At 41.1% G+C, this 22,414-nt stretch overlaps 1 protein-coding gene across 1 annotated transcript; it reads right to left on the bottom strand.

The window, feature by feature from the left end:
- Nucleotides 1-133: 133 nt before the first annotated feature.
- LOC135247310 (Fc receptor-like protein 5) lies at nt 134-21,342 on the bottom strand (the record flags this gene model as incomplete). Its single annotated transcript, XM_064320612.1, has 9 exons — nt 21,032-21,342; nt 20,068-20,091; nt 19,445-19,702; nt 17,961-18,245; nt 17,339-17,614; nt 4,451-4,474; nt 3,839-4,096; nt 1,413-1,703; nt 134-424 (listed from the first exon to the last, which is right to left on the bottom strand). Coding segments are annotated over exons 1-9 (1,738 nt in total), but the record flags the coding sequence as incomplete, so codon positions are not given.
- Nucleotides 21,343-22,414: the final 1,072 nt, after the last annotated feature.

Raw genomic sequence — 22,414 nt, 5'->3', positions numbered from 1 at the left:
GCACACGTCACCTGCACCTGGTTCCACAAACAAGACTGCGACTTCATTTTACTCCAATGACCTGCACAGACCCCAGATCTCAATCCAATAGAGCATGTGACATATCCAAATTGAAAGCGTACCTGAGACTCACCTGCAACAGTCAGATTGATGGAGTCGCTCCGCTGTGATGTCACTTTTCTCTCCTCCAGCCTCCCCTCACACCAGTACTGCCCCTGGTCAGACCCAGCAGCACCAGGGATGGTGAGTCTGTTACCAGTCACACTGTGGCCAGCAGTCTGAGACACAGCCATCTGGGCCTGGTCTTTGTACCAGGAAAATATCCAGTTGCTGTAGGAGTCCACCTCACACTTCAGGGTGACGGCCTCTCCATTGTACAGTGGGCGCCATTTTGGCTCTACAGTCAGAGTGGCTTTAGGCAGGGCTGTGGAAAGGAGACAGAAGAAACTGTGACCCAGTCTGTCAAAATGTAGAAGTGACTGAGGAGGAAACAGTTGTGTATAAAATGCAAGGGAAAAGAACCATGGCAGAAAGATTAATTATCTTTGAATCAATAGGTGGTCCTGCGCAATATTTCATAAAATATAAATATTTGAAGCATAACTTCAAAAGTAAATTATATGTGAGAAATCATTCACAGAATATTTTTATTCTCCATAGTGTGAGTATAAGTTGAATTTAATTGAAATTGGGATAATTATACAAAGCCTTTAGCACTGCTGAATTCATAAGAATCCCAATAACATGTCTGAAAATTAGGAGAGTGGTACAATACACAATGAAATCCAGTGAGTGGCAGTTCTGTGGGTGAAAATACCTTATTAATGAGAGTGTTGGAGAAGAATGGGCAGACTCATTCAAGCTAGCAGAAAGGCCACAAATAGTCAAAAAACAGCTATTTACAACAGTGCTGCGCAGAAGGACATCTCTGAATACACAACCCAAAACTAAACAATTGAAAAATGGATAAATGTCTGATCTGATGAATCTCAATTTCTGCTACCACACATACGTAGATGATAGGGTCAGAATTTGACAAAACAGGATGAATCCATAGTGCATAAAATCCCATCCTGCTTTTTGTCAGCAGTAACGGCTGGTAGTGGTAGTGTAATGGTGTGTTTTTGTGACACACATTAAGCCCCTTAATACCAACTGAGCATCAGTTGAGTGCCAGAACATACTTAAGCATTGTAGCGGACCATACGCATCCCTTTAGGACCACAGTCTACCTTTTATCAAGTTGATACTTTCAGCAGATAATGTGCCTTGTCACAAAGCACACGTCACCTGCAGCTGGTTCCACAAACAAGACGGCGACTTCATTTTACTCCAATGACCTGCACAGTCCCCAGATCTGAATCCAATAGAGCATGTGGCATATCCAAATTGAAAGCGTACCTGAGACTCACCTGCAACAGTCAGAGTGATGGAGTCGCTGCGCTGTGATGTCACTTTTCTCCCCTCCAGCCTCCCCTCACACCAGTACTGCCCCTGGTCAGACCCAGCAGCACCAGAGATGGTGAGTCTGTTGCCAGTTACACTGTGGCCAGCAGTCTGAGACACAGCCATCTGGGCCTGTTCTTTGTACCAGGAATATATCCCGTTGCTGTAGGAGTCCACCTCACACTTCAGGGTGACGGTCTCTCCATTGTACAGTGGGCGCCATTTTGGCTCTACAGTCAGAGTGGCTTTAGGCAGGGCTGTGGAAAGGAGACAGACTGGGTCACAGTTCTGGTTCACAAAAACCAGGGCAGCTGCATTCCTATTTTCAATGATATATATGAAAGATATTCAAAAATCAGAAATGAAAAGGCTCTAATCATGGAGCATCGCGTAGTTCTGGTAGGTCACGAGAGACAAGCGCTCCGGCTGAATCAGCTGATGGCTCAGCTGAGTGATGTTCGCCTATCACAGTACATTCACTAACAGGGCGGTCTACTTAAACAGCCTCCCTCTACTCATTCGGCTGTTCCTCCTGCATACAAGCGCTGCACGTTGCTTCCTAAATCCCCTCCACCACCCCTGATCCATCCAGAATGCGTCAAGAATTTGCATTCTCCATTCCTATGTGTTTGTCACGGTATGGAGGCCAGGACCCAGGCGCAGAGTAAAGAAAGACAAACTCAAAAAAGGGAAAATTAACAAAGACTTTACTAACCAAAAAGTCAAACAGGGAACAGAAAAGGCCACGATGGGCAAAAACACAAACTCCAAAAATATCTAAATAAAACAGAAAACAAGAGGGACTCACAAACACGAGCAGGGCAGAACACGGTCAGGGCAGAACACAGGCAGGCAGAGCACAAGGGTATTTCAAACAAACACAAGTCAGGAACAAACACAAACAGGTCAAAAACACAGGCAGGTACAAACGGTCTGAAACATACGTCGGAAACAAACACAAGGAACCAGCACCCGAGTCAAGGGGACAAAGAATTTAAATAGACAGGGGGTAACAAGACACAGGTGAACTCAAAAAACAATCAAACCAGAAGGAGGGGATAACAAGACACAGGTGGGAACAATGATAGAATAACGAGACAAACAATAATACAATTAACAGGGGGGAACAGGACACAAAACAGAAGTGCCGCCATCTGGCGGCCCAACAAGGGAAACACAGACAGGAAAACAGGACCATGACAGTGTTAAGAATTTGTATTGCTCCATCCCTATGTGTTACTAAATGGCATTGCTCCATCCATATGTGCTAAAAACTGCTTTGCTGCTGGATCTGTTCTGTTGTACCCCTCTAGGGGGGTTTGGCTGCTGGCCTCCCGGCCTTATCCACGCGGGCTGCGTAGTTGGCGGGAGAGCTCCAGAACAGAGCCATACCGCCAAACATAACTGTATTCCCTTTATTGTCAATAAAGTTCGACTTGATGACAGTGGTCCTGACAAAACTGATCGTAATGGTACAAGAATTAAACTAAGGAACAGGACCCCAGAATCATCACAGCAGTTGGACCCAGTGCATTATGGGAATGTACCAATTTTGCACACTGACTAATGCCTGTCAACACTCACCTGATAGCTGTATGTGGGTGGGGTAACTAAACTCTGTGTACCAGACTGGGTCTTTTTACCAGTAATATTCCAAGCCAGCTGAAGTCACTGTAACCTTACAAGAAAGACTGTCATGTTCTCTTGCATATAACTGCCTGTGTGGAGAGACAGTCAGGACCGGTGGGGTTTCTCTATAACAGAGAGAACAGACTGAATCTCTCCCCCAGGTTCCTAATAATGGCATAATCAAACATACAGTGCAGACTGGCTTTAATCTGTGATACAGTAGAACATGGTTCGCTTATCCATGTACGGGGAAAGCATGTGACTATTTCAGAACGGGTGTGGGCGAGGCTGTGAAGACGGACAGACTGTGTCACAGCTCTAACCGCTCATTACATTACAGGCATTCGCAGATGCTCCTACCCAGAGCGATTTACACAACTTCTACATACAACTTTGCTAGTGGAGTGTAGGCATGACTACAGAGGGACAGGCATGCTCTGATTGGGGTTGAGACAAAGAGCTAAAGCAGTAGATTCTCTCATTGTCATAACAGATAGAAAAGGCCACATTCCATGGATTAAAACATACAGAAGCTCAAATATTAACAATTCAAGCAGTGTGTCAGTCAGAAACTCAACTCAATTGGTGGTATACCCAGCCCATTTAAGTGAAAAAAAGTTAATTTTATATTTGCCTGTAATAAATGAACTAGTATGGGAAGCACAATGTGCACTGGGGAAGATTGAATAAATGTGTTAAATACGGTCTCTCTGTGGGAAGAGTGAGACCACCAGTGTTCAGCTGCTGACCAGTTTTGACTCACCTGACACGTTCAGTCTGACAGGATCACTTTCGGATTCAGCGGAACACTTGTATACACCACTGTGGGCTTCAGTAACAGGTGTGATGGTGTAGATGTTATCCTGGGATGCGTGCTTTAGCGTCCAAATATTTGATTCATATCTGGACCATGAGAATCCATAATGTTTGTATGGCCGTCCCGAACACGTGAGAGTGACGGTCTCTCCAGTGAAGAACAGGGGCCAGTTAGGCTGCAGAGTCAGTACATCCTTTGGGCTCCCTGTACAAACAGTGCATGCACTACATCAGTACATGTGTTTAAATACTCATGACATGTTTATAGTGTCCTGATTAATGCTGTGACTTCATTAGTTTTGAACCATAAAGTTCTGCTTCTCTTTGTGATCTCTGTATCACCCCCTACTGTAGGACATGCCTCAAGTCTCACAGAATAATATTTCTACATTACCGTCCACATATGCAGTCAAATAAATCACATCATAATGCTGTTAGACAGTCTTATTGTGAAGCATGTCATTCTGTTATCAATCATAAGTTTCACTAAACTGTCTGAATAAGGTTATTCTCTGATAAATTATCAGTGGGGTTTGTTTTAAAATCTAGTAACACTCACCCAGTCTTGTCATTAGACTCAGCACTGTAAAAAAAATACAGGAATCATTGACATCATCATCGAAATGGCCAATGAAATGCAATAAGTGCAAGAAAAATACAAAACCATAAATATGGTAAACAGAATGCATTTATATAGCGCTTTTATCCAAAGCGCTTTACAATTGATGCCTTGCATTCACCAGAGCATTAGGGGTTAGGTGTCTTGCTTAGGGACACTTCGACATGCCTGGGGTGGGGGATTGAACCGGCAACCCTCCGATTGCCAGACAAGCGCTCTTACCTCCTGAGCTATATCGCCCTGTGTATGTTCCAAATAAAGCCTAAATACATCCCCATCATAGCTGTTTGATTTCAAGATGTCATTCATGCAGTACTTTGGAAGGTGGGTAAACACAGGTCCATCAGTCAATGTCTGTATTCGGCAATGTTCAGTTTGAATGGAGCATATATCTGTTTGTGTGAACATATTTGAAACCTTTACATGTTCTGTGCAAAAATACACTGAAAGTTCTGGTTAAATAAATACAATAAAAACAGCAAATACACTGAAAGTTCCAGTTACATATTACCACTATCATATTATTAAGTACAATTGTCTCACCTTTCATCATATCATTTTTTGTTTTATTATTTTATTTGTAGCACAATATGCTACATTGGTACCTTTTGCGATTATTTATATTTTTTATTTTACAGCTAGAGTGTATTGATGCACACCAACCTTTTTATTCTAATTGCAAATTGCTGCTTGTACATATTTTTATGTAAATTTTCCCACTTTCCCACCTGCCAAGGGACTACTGATGAAATTTAGTTATCAAACTAATTCTGGGGCAGTAACTATCTGTCCAATGTCTCTTTCAAATAACAAATAAATAAAATTGAATTTCTTCTTTCATAAAACATTGTTAGTGATCATTCAAGGTATGTTATCTACTGAAGCAAAAGCATACTTCTTCACTCATACTTTTCTTTTTTTCCCATAACGCAGGTCATTCCAATGCAGCCCAAATGCTGTAGAGCATTTTAGTATTAGTGAGGTCAAATCATACTTATTTATTTAAGCATAATTTAACAAATGTGTTGTTGTTGTTTTTTTTTCTTAAATCAAATGCAAATTTCACCACATAATCATACTTGTCTGTTAAAAACTTTTACATTAAAAAACTGATTTGGTAGTACTCACAGATCAATGTGACCCCTCTGTTTGCCTGCATGATTCAAGAGAAAGGTTAGTGCTTCAATTTCAGTGATCAATAAAGCGATAAAAAAGAAACCCCTGGGCTATTATATATATTGTACAGCACCTCCAATGCAATCTTTTCTTATCTGCTTGTGTGAACAGCAAGTTGTGAAAAAATTCTCACAGACGCTCCCACCCTTCTACTTCATCACTGCTTTACCTTCCGCTTTCCTGTAACTAAAATCAACTAAATTTAAATATATATGTGCAGAAGGTCACTCTTACATTTCCTGTCTACTGACAAAAAAGCCATCAACAACAGAAGCCAGAAAACCCACAGGCACTCACAGTGACAAACAGAGAATAAACTATCCAAACTTGTATGTGAGTTGTGTAGGCTACATACAACTCTAAGTACCTGTATGAGTTGGACTGCAGTTGATGACAGATGAATCCTGTGAAGAGTTGTGAAGGAGAACCCTAAAACTACGGTCAGTGATGTCACCAGCGGTCTCCAGAGGGCAGGGGTAAAGATATAGCAATCCGCCAAATGCAGAAGACTCTGAGAGCAGAATTATAGAGGCTAAACAGCAAAATGCAAAACCTCACATCAACATCAAGAATCAAAAGGCCAGATTAGAATTTGCCAAAAAATACAAAGACAAGCCTGAAGAGTTTTGAAGCAGTTTGATGAACAGATCAGACAAAAAAATAAAAAAATTAAAACGAAAGCAATGGAAAGCTGAAAGTGTGGAGGAAAGAACTTCTGCTTTTTAATTTTAATCCTTTTTTTTTACTTTTACACAGCTGAAAATAGGGGGACTCAAGACAAAAACAGCAGTTTCTGTGAAATGGTAACACACATACCATGATATTAAAAGCTGTACTTTTGTCTCATATTCATATCCATTTACCGTAAGCACAGAGCAAAAATAACCGATTTCGCTCTACCATTATAACACTTTTGGGGGGTTCTGTTTGTGAGAGCAAAAATAAGGAAGTAGGTCCTGCACAGCAAACCAGCTTCATGTTCTCTTCTCTTCTTTTTTATAAACTAAAGAAAAAGTGCAGAACTTCACTCGTTATCACAGGTAATCAGAGAGACTTTAGGGCAGCACTGTGCTTAAATGCACTGGTCCTCTGTGAAATGAAACACTGCATGGTCTAAAATACCTGACTGTGCCAGAGCTGACTGTGAATGTTGGACCCGCAGGACAGCTCACAATTGGCTAGAGTGAAGCCCTGGGTGTATGTGATTGGCTACTGTGCTGTCCAGAGGCTGTAGTGTGGTCCACAGAAAGGTGGCATCAGTTTGTGAGGAGTACCGTCCCATCACAACATAGCAGCTCCTCTGATTGGTCAGACTCAATAGTCAAGCAGCAGGCTGGTTGCATTCATTTGAAAAGATGGGGATGCTTGTCTGTGCACTAAAAAACGTACACAAGATTGAGGTGCTAGTCTGTGTGCTTACAAACTTACACAGGATGGGGTGCTTGTCTGTGCTCCTTTAAACTTACAGTGCATGTCCCTCTGACATTTACTTGAAAATAGTAAAATCATTTGGCCAGCAGGTGGGGCCTTTGAGCAATAAAATAATACATTGAGTTAAAAAAATATATAAAATAAATAACTACTTCACTAATTTGGCTCCTGCCTAATCTTTAAGGTACGCTCTACTATACAAAATGTTCTACCATGCGGCACCACTGATTCACTGATGGTGATGAGAGTAGAGGTTCTACTATAACGACCTCTGCAAAAACAATGCCCAACAAAGCCCAGTCAAAGCCCAACATCTGGCCACCATGCTCCATCAGCTCAGAGACAGTCCAACTGGCTCCACCCTTCTTGCATATGCGGACTTCATGGCTGCTTAGCCACAGAATCATTTGTGTTCTGTCTGTTTCTCCAGGCTTGGGAGCTGATTGGCTGCAGCAGAAGAGCTGTGTTAGGTCATAGCTAAGGACCACTATGTGGGATACTGAGGAGAAAATAGATAGAGGGGGCAGAGTTACTGCACTCTGAGCTCTGAATAAACTAAAGACTTCTCATGAAACTGCTGCACTTCCTGTTCCAACTTCCCACAGTGCCTACAGCCTGGTCCGCGGTTTTGCCAACGCTGCTGTACACTCTGGCTTCCAGGCTAGGGCTTCTCCCCCCGTCTGCCACCAGATAAGCCCCTCGTTCAGGTTACAAGCACAACCAATCACATCACAGACACCACACAAAGGTGCTGTACCAAAGGCTAAAAGTATCTCGAGTCACAACACAGACCATGGCTACCAAGAATAAACCAAAATAAAATTAACTGGCACACAATGAATCTCCACCCCGTCCCACCCCCCTGGGGGACTTTCTTTATCCTCACCAATGATACATGCACCTTTAATTTTATACCCATTCTTCTCAACTAATTCTCTCAATGAACACCAGAGATCTCCCACCTCTCCGGCAGTCACAAATGCCATCTGCCATCAGCCTTCCACATGTGCGCCCAACCCCCATTACTCCCGTAGTTCCGGCCCAATAAATTTAGGAGACAGCGCTACTCCTGATGTACAGACACTCGTTTATTTCCTGGCATTTCTGTTGACCTGCTGAAAGGTAGAACCGGTGAACAGAAGTCTGCTTATGTCCCAGAGAAAGACTGGCATTTCCCCACATTCATTGAAATGGGATTTTAGTGGGAGTTTACTGACACCTAGTGGTGAAAATATGCAAGCCTTTCACAACACAGACAGGCACCTGACAGCATCTACCATTGCCAGACATAATGGATATGAATGTTGCTACAACTACCCCAATCTCACTTCACACTCTGTTGCACCAATATCCAATTACCTATGTTCTCACCTAATCAATTTTCAAAATTAAAAAATCATCAAACAGTCAAGTGAGAACTAAATTCTCTTTTGTTGTGACAGCTTGGGGAATTAATGTATGTGGGGAAGTGAAGGTGTTGTGTAACCTCACAGATGTAGGAGATCTGCTGGTGCTCAGATGTTTGTAGTACCTGACCCTGCAGGTGAGAGAATCACCTGTGGCCAGTGACCATTCCACCACTGTCTGTGTTAATGTGTGAATATTGCCTTGTAACTACACCCTCCTACACGACAGAAACAAAACATATGAGAGCAAGTGGAGGCCACTGAATAAACAAATGAACAACACTGATTAATAAACTTAACTTAGACAATATCTTCATACCAACCTCTCTTTGTTTTAATGTTTAAGTCTCTATACCAGAGTGAGATATCCTGCAGGGGGTTAATGCTGATGCTGTACTCATCTGTGACCAGGCGGGGTCAGCAGAGGCCATGTTTCACGGTCAGCCAAAACAGCAAATTTACAAAATGGGCAAGACCAAGTCTGAGCCTCCCAATACACAGCAAGTAAAGTAAATGACTGAAACAGTGATGATAAAATGGTTCATACTAGCCTGCTATCAACAGTTAAAGATGGACTAAAATAGGAATCTGTTAAAGCAAATAATCATAGAGTTTATACAGATTATTGCCTGAGGTATTAAATAAGATGAAAAAATTAACAGCCCATGTTTATTAAAATGCAGTGCAGAAGATCGAGGTTATCCATCCAGCCCTCCAGGTAGTGACATAACAGGGGTTTTCACCAGGAGAGGTTCAGCTCTGGAGAAAAATGCGATGTGAATATTCCCTTTCCTCTGACATTATGCTTAAATCACCCAATCTTCCTGCTGTTTTTCTAATTTGTGTCACTCCCTGCCTATTCCCTTCCTCCTTTATTATGTTCATTTCCTCTTCTTATTTCTTCTCTTCTTCCACTTCCCTCTGGATCTTCTCTGATGTTTCTTTCTCATGCTGCTGGAGCCTCCTCTGTTCCTCTCCTCCTCCATGCTGTCAGTCATCTGCAGGAGCTGTGTGATCTGAGTGTGGTCAGCCCTGTTCTTATTGCTTAAGATGTGACGTCCGCCATGACACTGACCAATGAGCACCTGAAGCTCACGGCCATGCTGCACAAACGTCTCTAAACATCTCCTTTCCCATTTGTGTCCATGTGTGAGCAATAACTGTTCTCACATACCATTGTTTTACTTTTAATAAACATTGAATTTCACTCGCTTTGGTGCCATGTAAAATGAACCTCCAAAAGCGTAATATTATTTGATTTATTTTATTTTTAATAGTGGACCTGCCGACCTCCATTTCAGCCTCTCACCTCACGCTCCTCTATTTGACGCTGCAGCTCAGACACCAGTTTTAATGAGTCCCTGTACTTGACCTCATAGTCACATATCTGCAATGGAATAGGAGAACATGGATATTAAAGGTGTTCCTAAGACCCACACATATGGAGCCAATCCTATAACAGGAGACAGACCTGACTGAAGAGAGGGTAGAGTGGAGTATTGATACTCGCTGGATGAGTTCACCGGGGTCTGGTGCAGCTGCTCAGTCTTGAACAGCTTAAGGAGCAGAGCCTGGATCTCCTTCTTCACACGCTGCTCGTGCTTGCTCCTCTCCTCCATCACTCTTTCCAGCTTTGCTCTCCAGTCCTGCTCAAGCTGGCCCAGCTTCCTGCAGCACGAAGCACACCAGCTTCAGTCTTACACTGTACTGTGCTGGAGCCAGCAGTAACTTGTGTGCTTTTTATAAACCGGTTCACAGCACATGGAGGTGTGTACCATGTGACACTCATATATCCTGAACAGGATTCCAGCACGTTAAAAAAAAAAAATCAAAAGCTTTGTCATTCAAATACAATTTAAGCTTTCTGTCAAGTGTTTGTCCATTGTTAACTCAGATTCTGTTACTTCTAAAATTAGCATCAATATTATTACTTTTCCTCTTCAATGACTGTTACTTGGAATAAGACACAAGCCCTGAAATGGGTGGAGCTATTATGAGTTACCAACAGCTGATAAAATTGATACAGCCAAAGTGGTCTGTTATGGAACCCAAACTTGATAGATTGGTTCATATCAATGTCAATGACTAACAGCACACGGTAGTCCCACCTATAATGGAGTTCATGAAGCCTCACTCTCCCATTGCCATGGTTACCTTATTTAGATGTCATATCTGGTTTCCCTTGACAGAGTCTTGCTCGGTATTCACTGCTGTAGAGCCATCGCTTTCTCTTGAAATGTCTTCTTAAATTCCTCCTGCTCCAGATCGGCACTTTTTATTCTGTTCTCTCTCTCTTCCAGCATCAAGTCAAGTGCATCTCTCTCTTCACACATATTCATGCATCTCCTTTTCAGCTCTCTGACACTTGCCTTTATGAAATTTCAAATCGTGTAAATACACATTTCTAATATAAGCTGTTGTACAAACAGCAGTGCACTACTTCAGCCATAGATTCCATTAAAGCTTCACATTCTGAAAGTAACTGAAATTAATCACACTCATCTACAGTATGACAGTATCGAGCAGTATTCATACAATTTTGCAGTGGGAGAATGGGAGGGGCTTCTGCTGTCCTGACTGCAATGAGAAGATGGGTACGGTTTCTGTAGTCCTGACAGCAGTCAGAAGCTCATTCCACCACCAGGGGTCAAAAAAGACCGGAGATGTGACCTGGAAGATAGAGTATAGCCGCGTTTCCACCGCAGGAACTATACCCCAGAACTAGGAACCTTTTGAGGAACTCAGTGCGTTTCCACCGCAGGAACTAGGGTCTAAATTTAGTTCTGGGGGCTTTGTTTTACCCCCCAAAACGTTCCTGCTCGGGGGGTAGTACTTTCCGAAAGTACAGGAACCTTTTGGGTGGAGCTTGCAGCGCTGAACATTTCTGATTGGTCGAGTACTCGTAGCATTTGTGTTGTATTTATTTTCCGCCATTACCCGCCATGTTTGAAAATATGCAGCGGCAAACCAATTTATTTTCATAATAACTTCAAATCAAACTTGTATGTTATGCGGCGCAGTAGCCTACTTTTGGTTATAGCCTGTCAACGTCTTGGAATTATAAGGTGTGCTCTTCTGTTCTTTTCTTGCTTTAGTATTCGTTTTATAAAATGCTAAGCATTCGTGCTGGGACAGCATATTACGTAGGCTACCAAAACATTCAAACGAATTAATTCGGTTGCTGAATATTTTCTTCCGGATTTTCTTTGTTAGCCCGTTGTAACTGACTCAAAACGTTTGATACAGTTATGTGAGGTATGCGGTAGTTCTGCATAATTTAAATTGGTGATACAGTACAAGCAAACTGGAAATTACCTTCTGCACTTTTTATCCGGGTAAAATAACAGGTTAATTCTAGTAATCTTCCCTTTAGCTTTTTCAGACTGCCGTAATTTTACTCAATTTTAGTGCCATTTTTTCAATTCCACGAAAAGACCAGGAAGACTATGGACTCATTTATGGTGCATGGTTCGCATCTGGAGGGCACACTTCGCTGCTCGGCTAGCAGTAACTTCGAAGGAAAGCAAACGGTGGCTGTACCACTACTAATTTACATTTTCACGCAAGTCCGAGTTTTCGTTCTATTCTTGTCATTTTGCGATTAGCCTATATGGAATTGACGACGAGAAAGTAATAAAACAGCAAATTGCTTACAACGTGTGCATGTTTTCTGCTGTTAATGAATGTGTTTGAGAGGATATATGAAAATCAATAAATACAAAAGTAACCATATATAGTCATTGTTGGTAACCCGTTGTATATAAGTGGAATAAACCCCTCCGGGCTGTCCCGGTTATTAGAAAATAACGTAGGCTACTTCGGTGGTAGTATGGGGTTACAGAAGAAATCATATGACAGATGGACCGACGACAACGTCAGTGGGCTAATTTACCTAATCTTCGCGGTACTTTAGACCCCGGTGGAAACGCAGACAACCATTGGCTGAAGGAACCTTTTAGTTCCTGGTAAAGTAGTTCCTGGGACTGAAAGTTCCGGGTAATTTTGGTGGAAACGCGGCTTATGAGAGGAGATAACAGAAACAAGGGACTTGGTAAAGAGAGAGAAGAGGAGAGGAAGCAGAAAGAGAGATGGGGAGAGGGGTATTGAGTTGGGAATGGGGGAGGGTTGTCTGGGAAGAGGATTGACTAATGTGCTTGAAGACTCCATCTTGAAGGATTTGTAAATATCAGCAACCTTCCTGTAAAAGAAGCGGCAACATTTGGATACATATGGTCCCCCCACCCAGCGAGGAAGATGATGAGGGAGGCAAAGAATAGCCCAAGGATCACAGTTTGAATTTAGTTGCTTTTTGAGATCACCAAGTCTCATATTCAACCATACAATGACACCGTCATACCAACAGGCTCTTAGGAAATGCTGCACAAACAACGCCCTTAGTGAGAGCAATTGTGTAAATCAATTGTCTGGTTTGACCAAAATTGAGCTTTTGGTCATGAACAGAAACTTGGCACAGTGAGAGTCAACTGCCTCTGAAATCATACTGTAACCACACTATTTCTGCAATTTTTAACGTCACAGAAAACCCTGAAGTTTATATGTAACTCTGTTTGAATGCTAAATGATGTATGGAATATTATTTAAAGAAATATTATTCACAAATTGATCATGTTGGCTGAGGTGAAATTGGCAATAGTGTAAGGAAAAATGGAAGTCTCTCGAACGTGATGAAAATGTACAAAGTTTATTTCCAATACCAGCAGTGACAAAACGCACGAATGACACTTTGGATTCAGACTGAACCACAAACCTTTCCAGAGGCTGCTTCTTATTTGTTTTCAAAGCTTTGATCAGGAGTGTTGAATACACATACTAAGAAGGATATAGTCAGTTTTGTAACACATCAATTAGGCCGTAGTGTATTGGCTGTCCTGTTGTGATTGAATTAGCACGTCTGTTGGCTTGGATGGTTCCCAATCTCTCACTCCCGGTCACTATTCTACCATTGTACCAACTGTATTGTGATAATGATAAGATCAAGGGAATGTGTGGCCAGCAGACATACTGGCATCAGAGACAGATTTCTTACAATAGAAATTTGCATCACTCCAGCATGCCCAGCTGAACTACGCTGGCCTGAAGAAAGCTGTGAAAGTTACACATTTAACTGTGACGCTGAGAAGCTCTCAGAGCGGCTGCCATCCCCTCTGAAATCGCAGAGTATCCTAACCCAAACACAGCTGCAGGAAGCTGCAACAGTTACCAAGCGCGTCTGCATTTTAGTGCCATGCTCCTCTCTCCTCTGTTTGATATATAAACAGAGCTGCAGGTTAGAGATCCGATCGTGTGGTTTCTGTACTCTGATCAAGTGCTCATGAAGGGAAGCTAATTAGCCGCAACATCCGTTATGTTTATACTTTCATTTCTTTTTCAAGAGGAGGTAATCAGATAAGTAAGATATGCCCATGTATTTTATAACCGTTCTGCAGCTTTCCTCCTGTGTGTGGCAGGAAAATAACAGTGTGTGCATACGCCAGTGTGCATGTGTGATGCAGCACTTTCTTCCTCTGGAAAAATGTGAAAGTCTGTATGTTTGTGTTTATAGTCAGGTAAACAGCTAGGTGTCCATTCCATGTCAGGGAGCTTATAAAAAATAACAGTTATCTCAAAGAGTTATTATTTAAGTGCATTATATCAACATTTATTGTGTTGTATGTATTTTATTGATTCCTATTACAAATGTTTTCTAACAAGCATTAATGACTGCAGCACTGTTTCAATCCAGAGGTCTCCTGTACACGAGCATTATACATCAGCCCTGAACCAGGAGTGACCGCTGTCCATTGAGCAGCACGTGTCAACAGAACCTTAGGGCACTTTAAAACTATATGATCCTTATGTAGGCATTTGAACGGATACTGCTTTAAAGCAACATCGGTTCAGAAAGGACTGCAAATGTGATGAACTTCCAAAGACACTGCTATTATGTTAGCATGAGCGATAGCACAGTATAATGAGTAGAACTGGTCTTGTAACCCAAAGGTCACAGGTTTGATTCCTGTGTAGGACACAGCCGTTGTACCCTTGAGCAAGGTACCTAGCCTGCATTGTTTCAGTATAAGTCCAGCTGTATAAATGGATCCAATGTAGATGCAATGTAAAAGCTGCGTAAGTCGCTCTGGATAACAGTGTCTGCTAAATGCCCGTAATGTAAATCACTTGTAGCCTAGTTCCTCAAAAACGCTTGCCAAGCCAACAGCATATCACTTCATTGCCCTGGCCAATTGGTGCTGAAAAATTATTTAAGATCAAATTAAATTCAGCTAGTCTCATTTTTTATTTATGATTGCCTATTTATTTTTCATATGTGATTACTCTTAGTTATCATCGAAAACTTCATCATGCAAAGACATAAATACCGCAACTAATAACATTTTTAATGACGATACGCTATAACAAGCAATATAAAAATGACAATGTAGTCAAAATAACATGGTGGAATCAGCATAATATAGCATCAAGAGAGACAAATGCCAGCTTTAGCCTACATATTTATTAATATTGATTTGTCACGATTCATCACCACAAAGAATGAACACAAGAAAGTTATGACTGGTAACATTGTTATTACAGTAGAAGTATTATTATATAAAAATAATATTTAAAAAAACAATCAGCTTCTCTCTCCACATTCAGCTCACCATTCCTGCTCAGTTTCTCCTTCTCACACTTGGATTAGATTGTGTTGTTCACCACAGTGGAAGATGCTATAACTGACCTGCTGGGGATGTTACATTACACGTTTATTATTTTCATTTATTTCTTATGTTAACAAAATAAAGAAGGAAGAAAAAAGAACACACTTTAAATTCCATTTAATGTAATACTAATAAAAGCAGACACATGAAATGCATATTGAGTATGTTGCAGAGTCTCAGCTGTTTAGGCTGTATGTAAGCTTGCGGCGAGTTTACTACATAATATATAAAGTTCAATGTAGGACCTGAAACAAACATACAGCAATCAAAGCTGACTAACTTAGACAAAGATCACAAGTGCAGCTCTGGTGAATCAGAACCTCAGATATATTATTCAGATCCTGCACCCTAAAGGCACGACTGCTTCATCCCCAAAACTCACTGAGTGTCCCCATAACTGCACCCCCAATCAGGATTTCCCCTCCTGCAAGCTGAGAAGCATCACATTGAAAAATAATCCTGAGCTCTCAAATGTTCTTCATTTGACATGAGCACACTGATCCAGCTTCTGTGTGAAGGTTTTATTAGTCAGCTTCCACATTCTCTTCAGTGAATTTGACAGCTGCTTCATTAGGCGACCCTGCACATCAATAAACATGTATAAACACAACAGAGGGAGAGAACTGGAGTGAGAATTAACAGTTCTGCAGCCTGAAATCTGAAACACATATTGTTTTTAGATGTGTTCCCCTATAAAATGACATCACCTGGTTTCCTGCAACATTTCAAACTATTCTCCACCTTCTCTTCCCTCCTCATACCTCCTCCACCCCCACCTCCCTCTTCCCTCTCCGCAGATGACTTTCTGGCCGCATTTGAAGGAAAGGTGGCTACAATCCGGAACTCCTTCGCCCATCCAGTGAGCACCCCACCCCCCCCCAAAAAAAAAAAAACCCTTTTCCTGTCACTTGTTACATGTTGCCCCATCCCAACACATCTTGGTAATTTGTATTTGTCCTAATACTGTAGCTTATTCTTCTGCCTAGTTGGCTTTGCAGATGTTAGGCCAGAATAGTGTTCACTGTTCTTGGCTAGAAATAGCTGTACAAAATAAGTATTGTACCTTACTGAACCCGTGTTTAGCAGTTGTCTACGACCATGGAATGCACTTCTTTGTATGTCGCTTTGGATAAAAGCGTCTGCCAAATGAATGTAATGTAATGTAATGTAATTTCACACACAGTATAATGGAGGCCAGCAGGAGAGGAGCATCTCCCAGACCGAATACCAGTCTACCTCTGGAGAGACACAGAGATGAGGGATATGTGGAGGATATAAACCTGTGCATATACAAGAATATATGGTGTGACAGGGTGGTAATCGGAACCCATGAAGTGGTTAATATCTCTTATACTATGTATAACAACTAAAATGCGTGGGAAAATTTAAATAAAAAGGTATTTTTAAAGACATTTTATTAATTACAAAACTAACCCCATTATGTACACATCTGCCACTTCACTAAATATGGTTTCTTTGGTAATGATAAACCAGTGCTTCTCTTTTCATATGTATGCGGAGTAGTCTCACTATCAGCCATCAAAAATATAAGAAAAGAGAAAAGACATTAAACAATGAAAAACAAAGTTCACAACTATTGTCATGATGCATTTAGCAACTGGTATAGTGGGAAGACAGTCAGCTGTATCATATATTCTAATCCACATAACTACGATACGTTAATATCTCCAAGCTTAATAAATGCTGCACCCCTGACCAAAAAATGTGAAATGTGTTGAAACTGAGATATTTTCTGGATAAAAAAACGCTTTCTATCTGCACAACTTAGCGATTGATTTTTTAAATAACATGGTGTTAAGTTTCCTTTTATTTCAGGATTTCTAAGTCAACAAATTGAAAGTTTTCGCACTGTGATTTAGAACCATAATGAGGCAAAATTACCCACATTGCCATGCCTATACACAAACACAAATAAAACGATTGGTTGACATGGCTGTCAACCAATCGGAATTAAATATTTGTCCAAGCTATATTATATATTGTTATACTGTTTGATGCTCCTATGTATGGTAAGTGAATGGAAAGCAATGCAAATATTTTAAGGATAAAGTTTTATATATAATTTGAAAGAGACTCACCTGCAACAGTCAGAGTGATGGAGTCGCTGCGCTGTGATGTCACATTTCTCCCCTCCAGCCTCCCCTCACACCAGTACTGCCCCTGGTCAGACCCAGCAGCCCCAGTGATGTTTACACTGTACTCTTTAGAGAGAGATGTGGCTGTCTGGTTATGGTCTCTGTACCAGAAATGTGTCCAGTTGCTGTAGGAGTCCACCTCACAGCTCAGTGTGACGGTCTCTCCATTGTACAGTGGGCGCCATTTTGGCTTCACGATCAGAGTGGCCTTAGGCAGGGCTGTGGAAAGGAGACAGACTGGGTCACAGTTTCTTCTGTCAGAATTTAGAGATGACTGAGGAGGAAACAGTTGTGCATAAATTGCAAGGAAAAATAACTAGAAATATAAATTTTAATTGACTCTATAGGTGGTCCTGCACAATATTCCATAAATATTAAATTTTTAAGCATTTCACCCAAAATAAATTATATATGTGAAATAATAATCCAAATATTTTTATTCTCTATAATGTGAGCATAAGCTGAGTTTTCATCACCATGTTACTCCAATGACCTGCACAGCCCCCAGAACTTAATCCAATAGAGCATGTGACATATCCAAATTGAAAGCGTACCTGAGACTCACCTGCAACAGTGATGGAGTTGCTGCGCTGTGATGTCACATTTCTCCCCTCCAGCCTTCCCTCACACCAGTACTGCCCCTGGTCAGTCCCAGCTGCACCAGGGATGTTGAGTCTGTTACCAGTTACACTGTGACCAGCAGTCTGAGGCACAGCCATCTGGGCCTGGTCTTTGTACCAGGAATATATCCAGTTGCTGTCGGAGTCCACCTCACAACTCAGGGTGACAGTCTCTCCATTGTACAGTGGGCGCCATTTTGGCTCTACCGTTAGAGTGGCTTTAGGCAGTGCTGTAGAAACAGACAGACTGGGTCATAGTTCTGTTGTCATGCCAGTATTTTTATGACTATGGAAAAAACAAATCACCCTAAATGAAGGACAAAAACCAGGGCAGCTGCATTCCTATTTTCAATGATATTAAGATAAGATATTCAAAAATCAGAAATGAAAAAGCTCTAATCCTGATCGTAATGGTACAAGAATTAAACTAAGGAACTGGACCCCAGAATCGTCCCAGCAGTTTGACCCAGTGCATTATGGGAATGTGCCAATTTTGCACAATAATGCCTGTCAGCACTCACCTGATACCTGTATGTGGGTGGGGTAACTATACTCTGTGTACCAGACTGGGTCTCCCCCTGTGTATGTAAGTGCAGCAGCACTGAGGATGTACAAGCCTTTAGATGTTCTGGAAATATGGGCAATGTCATGTGATCCAGTTCCTTTTTACCAGTAATATTCCCAGCCAGCTGAAGTCACTGTAACCTTACAATAAAGACTGACATGTTCTCTTGCATATAACTGCCTGTGTGGAGAGACAGTCAGGACAGGTGGGGTTTCTCTATAACAGAGAGAACAGACTGAATCTCTCCCCCAGGTTCCTAATAATGACATAATCAAACATACAGTGCAAACTGGCTTTAATCTGTGATACAGTGGAACATGGTTCGCTTATCCATGTACTGGGAAAGCATGTGACTATCTCAGAACGGGTGTGGGCGAGGCTGTGAAGACGGACAGACTGTGTCACAGCTCTAACTGCTCATTACATTACACTACATTACAGGCATTAGCAGATGGTTCTACCCAGAGCGATTTACTCAACTTTTACAAACAACTTTGCTCGTGGAGTGTAGGCATGACTACAGAGGGACAGGCATGTTCTGATTGGGGTTGAGACAAAGAGTTAAAGCAGTAGGTTCTCTCATTGTCATAGCAGATAGAAAAGGCTACATTCCATGGATTAAAACATACAGAAGCTCAAATATTAACAATACAAACAGTGTGACAGGCAGAAACTCAACTCAACTGGTGGTATACCCAGCCCATTTTAACGAAAATAAGTTAATTTTATATTTGCCTGTAATAAATGAACTGGTACGGGAAGCACAATGTGCACTGGGGAAGATTGAATTAATGTGTTAAATATGGTCTCTCTGTGGGACGAGTGAGACCACCAGTGTTCGGCTGCTGACCAGTTTTGACTCACCTGACACGTTCAGTCTGACAGGATCACTCGTGGATTCAGCAGCACAGCTATATACACCACTGTGGGCTTCAGTAACAGGTGCGATGGTGTAGATGTTTTCTTGGGATATGTGCTTTGTCACGATAATATTTGATTCATATCTGTTCCACACGAATCCATGATGTTTGAATGGCCGTCCCAAACACCTGAGAGTGACGGTCTCTCCAGTGAAGAACAGGGGCCAGTTAGGCTGCAGAGTCAGTACATTCTTTGGGCTCCCTGTACAAACAGTGCATGCACTACGTCAGTACATGTGTTTAAATACTCATGACATGTTTATAGTGTCCTGATTAATGCCTCAGCTTCATTAGTTTAGAACAGTAAAGATCTGCTTCTGTTTGTGATCTCTGTATCACCCCCTACTGTAGGACATGCCTCGAGTCTCACAGAATAATATTTCTACATTACCGTCCACATATGCAGTCAAATCAATCACATCATAATACTGTTAGACAGTCTTATTGTGAAACATGACATTCTGTTATCAATCATAAGTTTCACTAAACTGTCTGAATAAGGTTTTTCTCTGATAGATTATCAGGTAACAGAAGGTGGGGTTTGTTTTAAAATTTAGTAACACTCACCCAGTCTTGTCATTAGACTCAGCACTGTAAAAAAAAGAAAAAAAAAAAGACAGGAATCATTTACATCATCATCGAAATGGCCAATGAAATGCAATAAGTGCAAGAAAAATACAAAACCATGAATATGTTCCAAATAAAGCCTAAATACATCCCCATCATTGCTGTTTGATTTCAAGATGTCATCCATGCAGTACTTTGGAAGTTGGGTAAACTCAGGTCCACCAGTCAGTGTTTGAGTTCGGCAATGATCAGTTTGAATGGAGAGTATATCTGTTTGTGTGAACATATTTGAAGCCTTTACATGTTCTGTGCAAAAATACACTGAAAGCTCTGGTTAAAAAGCCAGTTACATATCACCACTATCATATTATTAAGTACAATTGTTTCACCTTTTATCATATCAATTTTTGTTTTATTATTTTATTTGTAGCACAATATTCTACATTGGTACCTTTTGCGATTATTTATATTTTTTATTTTACTGCTAGAGTGTGTTGATGCACACCAACCTTTTTATTCTAATTGCAAATTGCTGCTTGCACATATTCTTTGTAAGTTTTCCCACTTTCCCACCTGCCAAGGGACTACTGAAGATATTTAGTTATCAAGCTAATTCTGGGGCAGTTACTAACTGTCCAATGTCTCTTTCAAATAACAAATACATAAAATTGTATTTCTTCTTTCACAGAAAATGTTAGTGATCATTCAAGGTATGTTATCTACTGAAGCAAAAGCATAATTCTTCACTCATGCTTTTCTTTTTTTCCCATAACGCAGGTCATTCCAATGCGGCCCAAATGCTGTAGAGCATTTAATATTAGTGAGGTCAAATTCTTATTTATTTAAGCATAACTTAACAAATGTGTTGTTGTTTTTTTTTCTTCAATCAAATGCAAATTTCACCACAAAATCATACTTGTCTGTTAAAAACCTTTACATTAAAAACTGATTCGGTAGTACTCACAGATCAATGTGACCCCTCTGTTTGCCTGCATGATTCAAGAGGAAGTTTAATGCTTCAACTTCACTGGTCAAAAGAGCGGTAAAAAAAACCCTGGCCATTTATATACTATACATCACCGCTAATGCATTCTTTTCTTATCTGCTTGTGTGGGCAGCAAGTTGTGAAAAAATTCTCTTTACCTTCCGCTTTCCTGTAACTAAAATCAACTAAATATGAATATATATCTGCAGAAGATCACTCTTGCATTTCCTGTCTACTGACAAAAAGCCACCAATAACAGAAGCCAGAAAACCCACAGGCACTCACAGTGCCAAACAGAGAATTAACTATCCAAACTTGTTTGTGAGTTGTGTAGGCTACAGACAACTCTAAGTACCTGTATGAGTTGTACTGCAGATGATGACAGACGAATCCTGTGAAGAGCTGTGAAGGAGAACCCTAAAACTATGGTCAGTGATGTCACGAGCGGTCTCCAGAGGGCAGGGGTAAAGATATAGCAATCCGCCAAATGCAGAAGACTCTGAGAGCAGAATTATAGAGGCTAAACAGTAAAATGCAAAACCTCACATCAACATCAAGAATCAAAAGGCCAGATTAGAATTTGCCAAAAAATACAAAGACAAGCCTGAAGAGTTTTGAAGCAGTTTTATGAACAGATGAGACAAATAAATAAATAAATAAAAACCAAAGCAATGGAAAGCTGAAAGTGTGGAGTAAAGAATTTCTGCTTTTTAATTAGAATCTTTTTTTTTTTTTACTTTTACACTGCTGAAAATAGGGGGACTGAACACAAAGACAACAGTTTCTGTGAAATGGTAACACACATACCATGATATTAAATACTGACTGTACTTTTGTCTCATATTCATATCCAAATACCGTAAGCACAGAGCAAAAATAACCAATTTCCCTCTACCATTATAACACTTTTGGGGGGTTCTGTTTGTGAGGGCAAAAATAAGGAAGTAGGTCCTGCACAGCAAACCAGCTTCATGTTCTCTTCTCTTCTTTTATAGACTAAAGAAAAAGTGCAGAACTTCACTCGTTATCACAGGGAATCAGAGAGACTTTAGGACAACACTGTGCTTAAATGCACTGGTCCTCTGTGAAATGAAACACTGCATGGTCTAAAAAACCTGACTGTGCCAGAGCTGACTGTGAATGTTGGACCCGCAGGACAGCTCACAATTGGCTAGAGTGAAGCCCTGGGTGTATGTGATTGGCTACTGTGCTGTCCAGAGGCTGTAGTGTGGGCCACAGGAAGGTGGCTTCAGTTTGTGAGGAGTACCATCCCATCACAACATAGCAGCTCCTCTGATTGGTCAGACTCAATAGTCAAGCAGCAGGCTGGTTGCATTCATTTGAAAAGATGGGGATGCTTGT

The sequence above is a fragment of the Anguilla rostrata genome, unplaced genomic scaffold (genome assembly GCF_018555375.3).
Source record: "Anguilla rostrata isolate EN2019 unplaced genomic scaffold, ASM1855537v3 scaf1213, whole genome shotgun sequence".
NCBI classification, from domain to species: Eukaryota; Metazoa; Chordata; class Actinopteri; order Anguilliformes; family Anguillidae; genus Anguilla; species Anguilla rostrata.
Note: the sequence above shows the minus strand (reverse complement) of the source record. Positions and strands in the feature narration are given on the sequence as shown.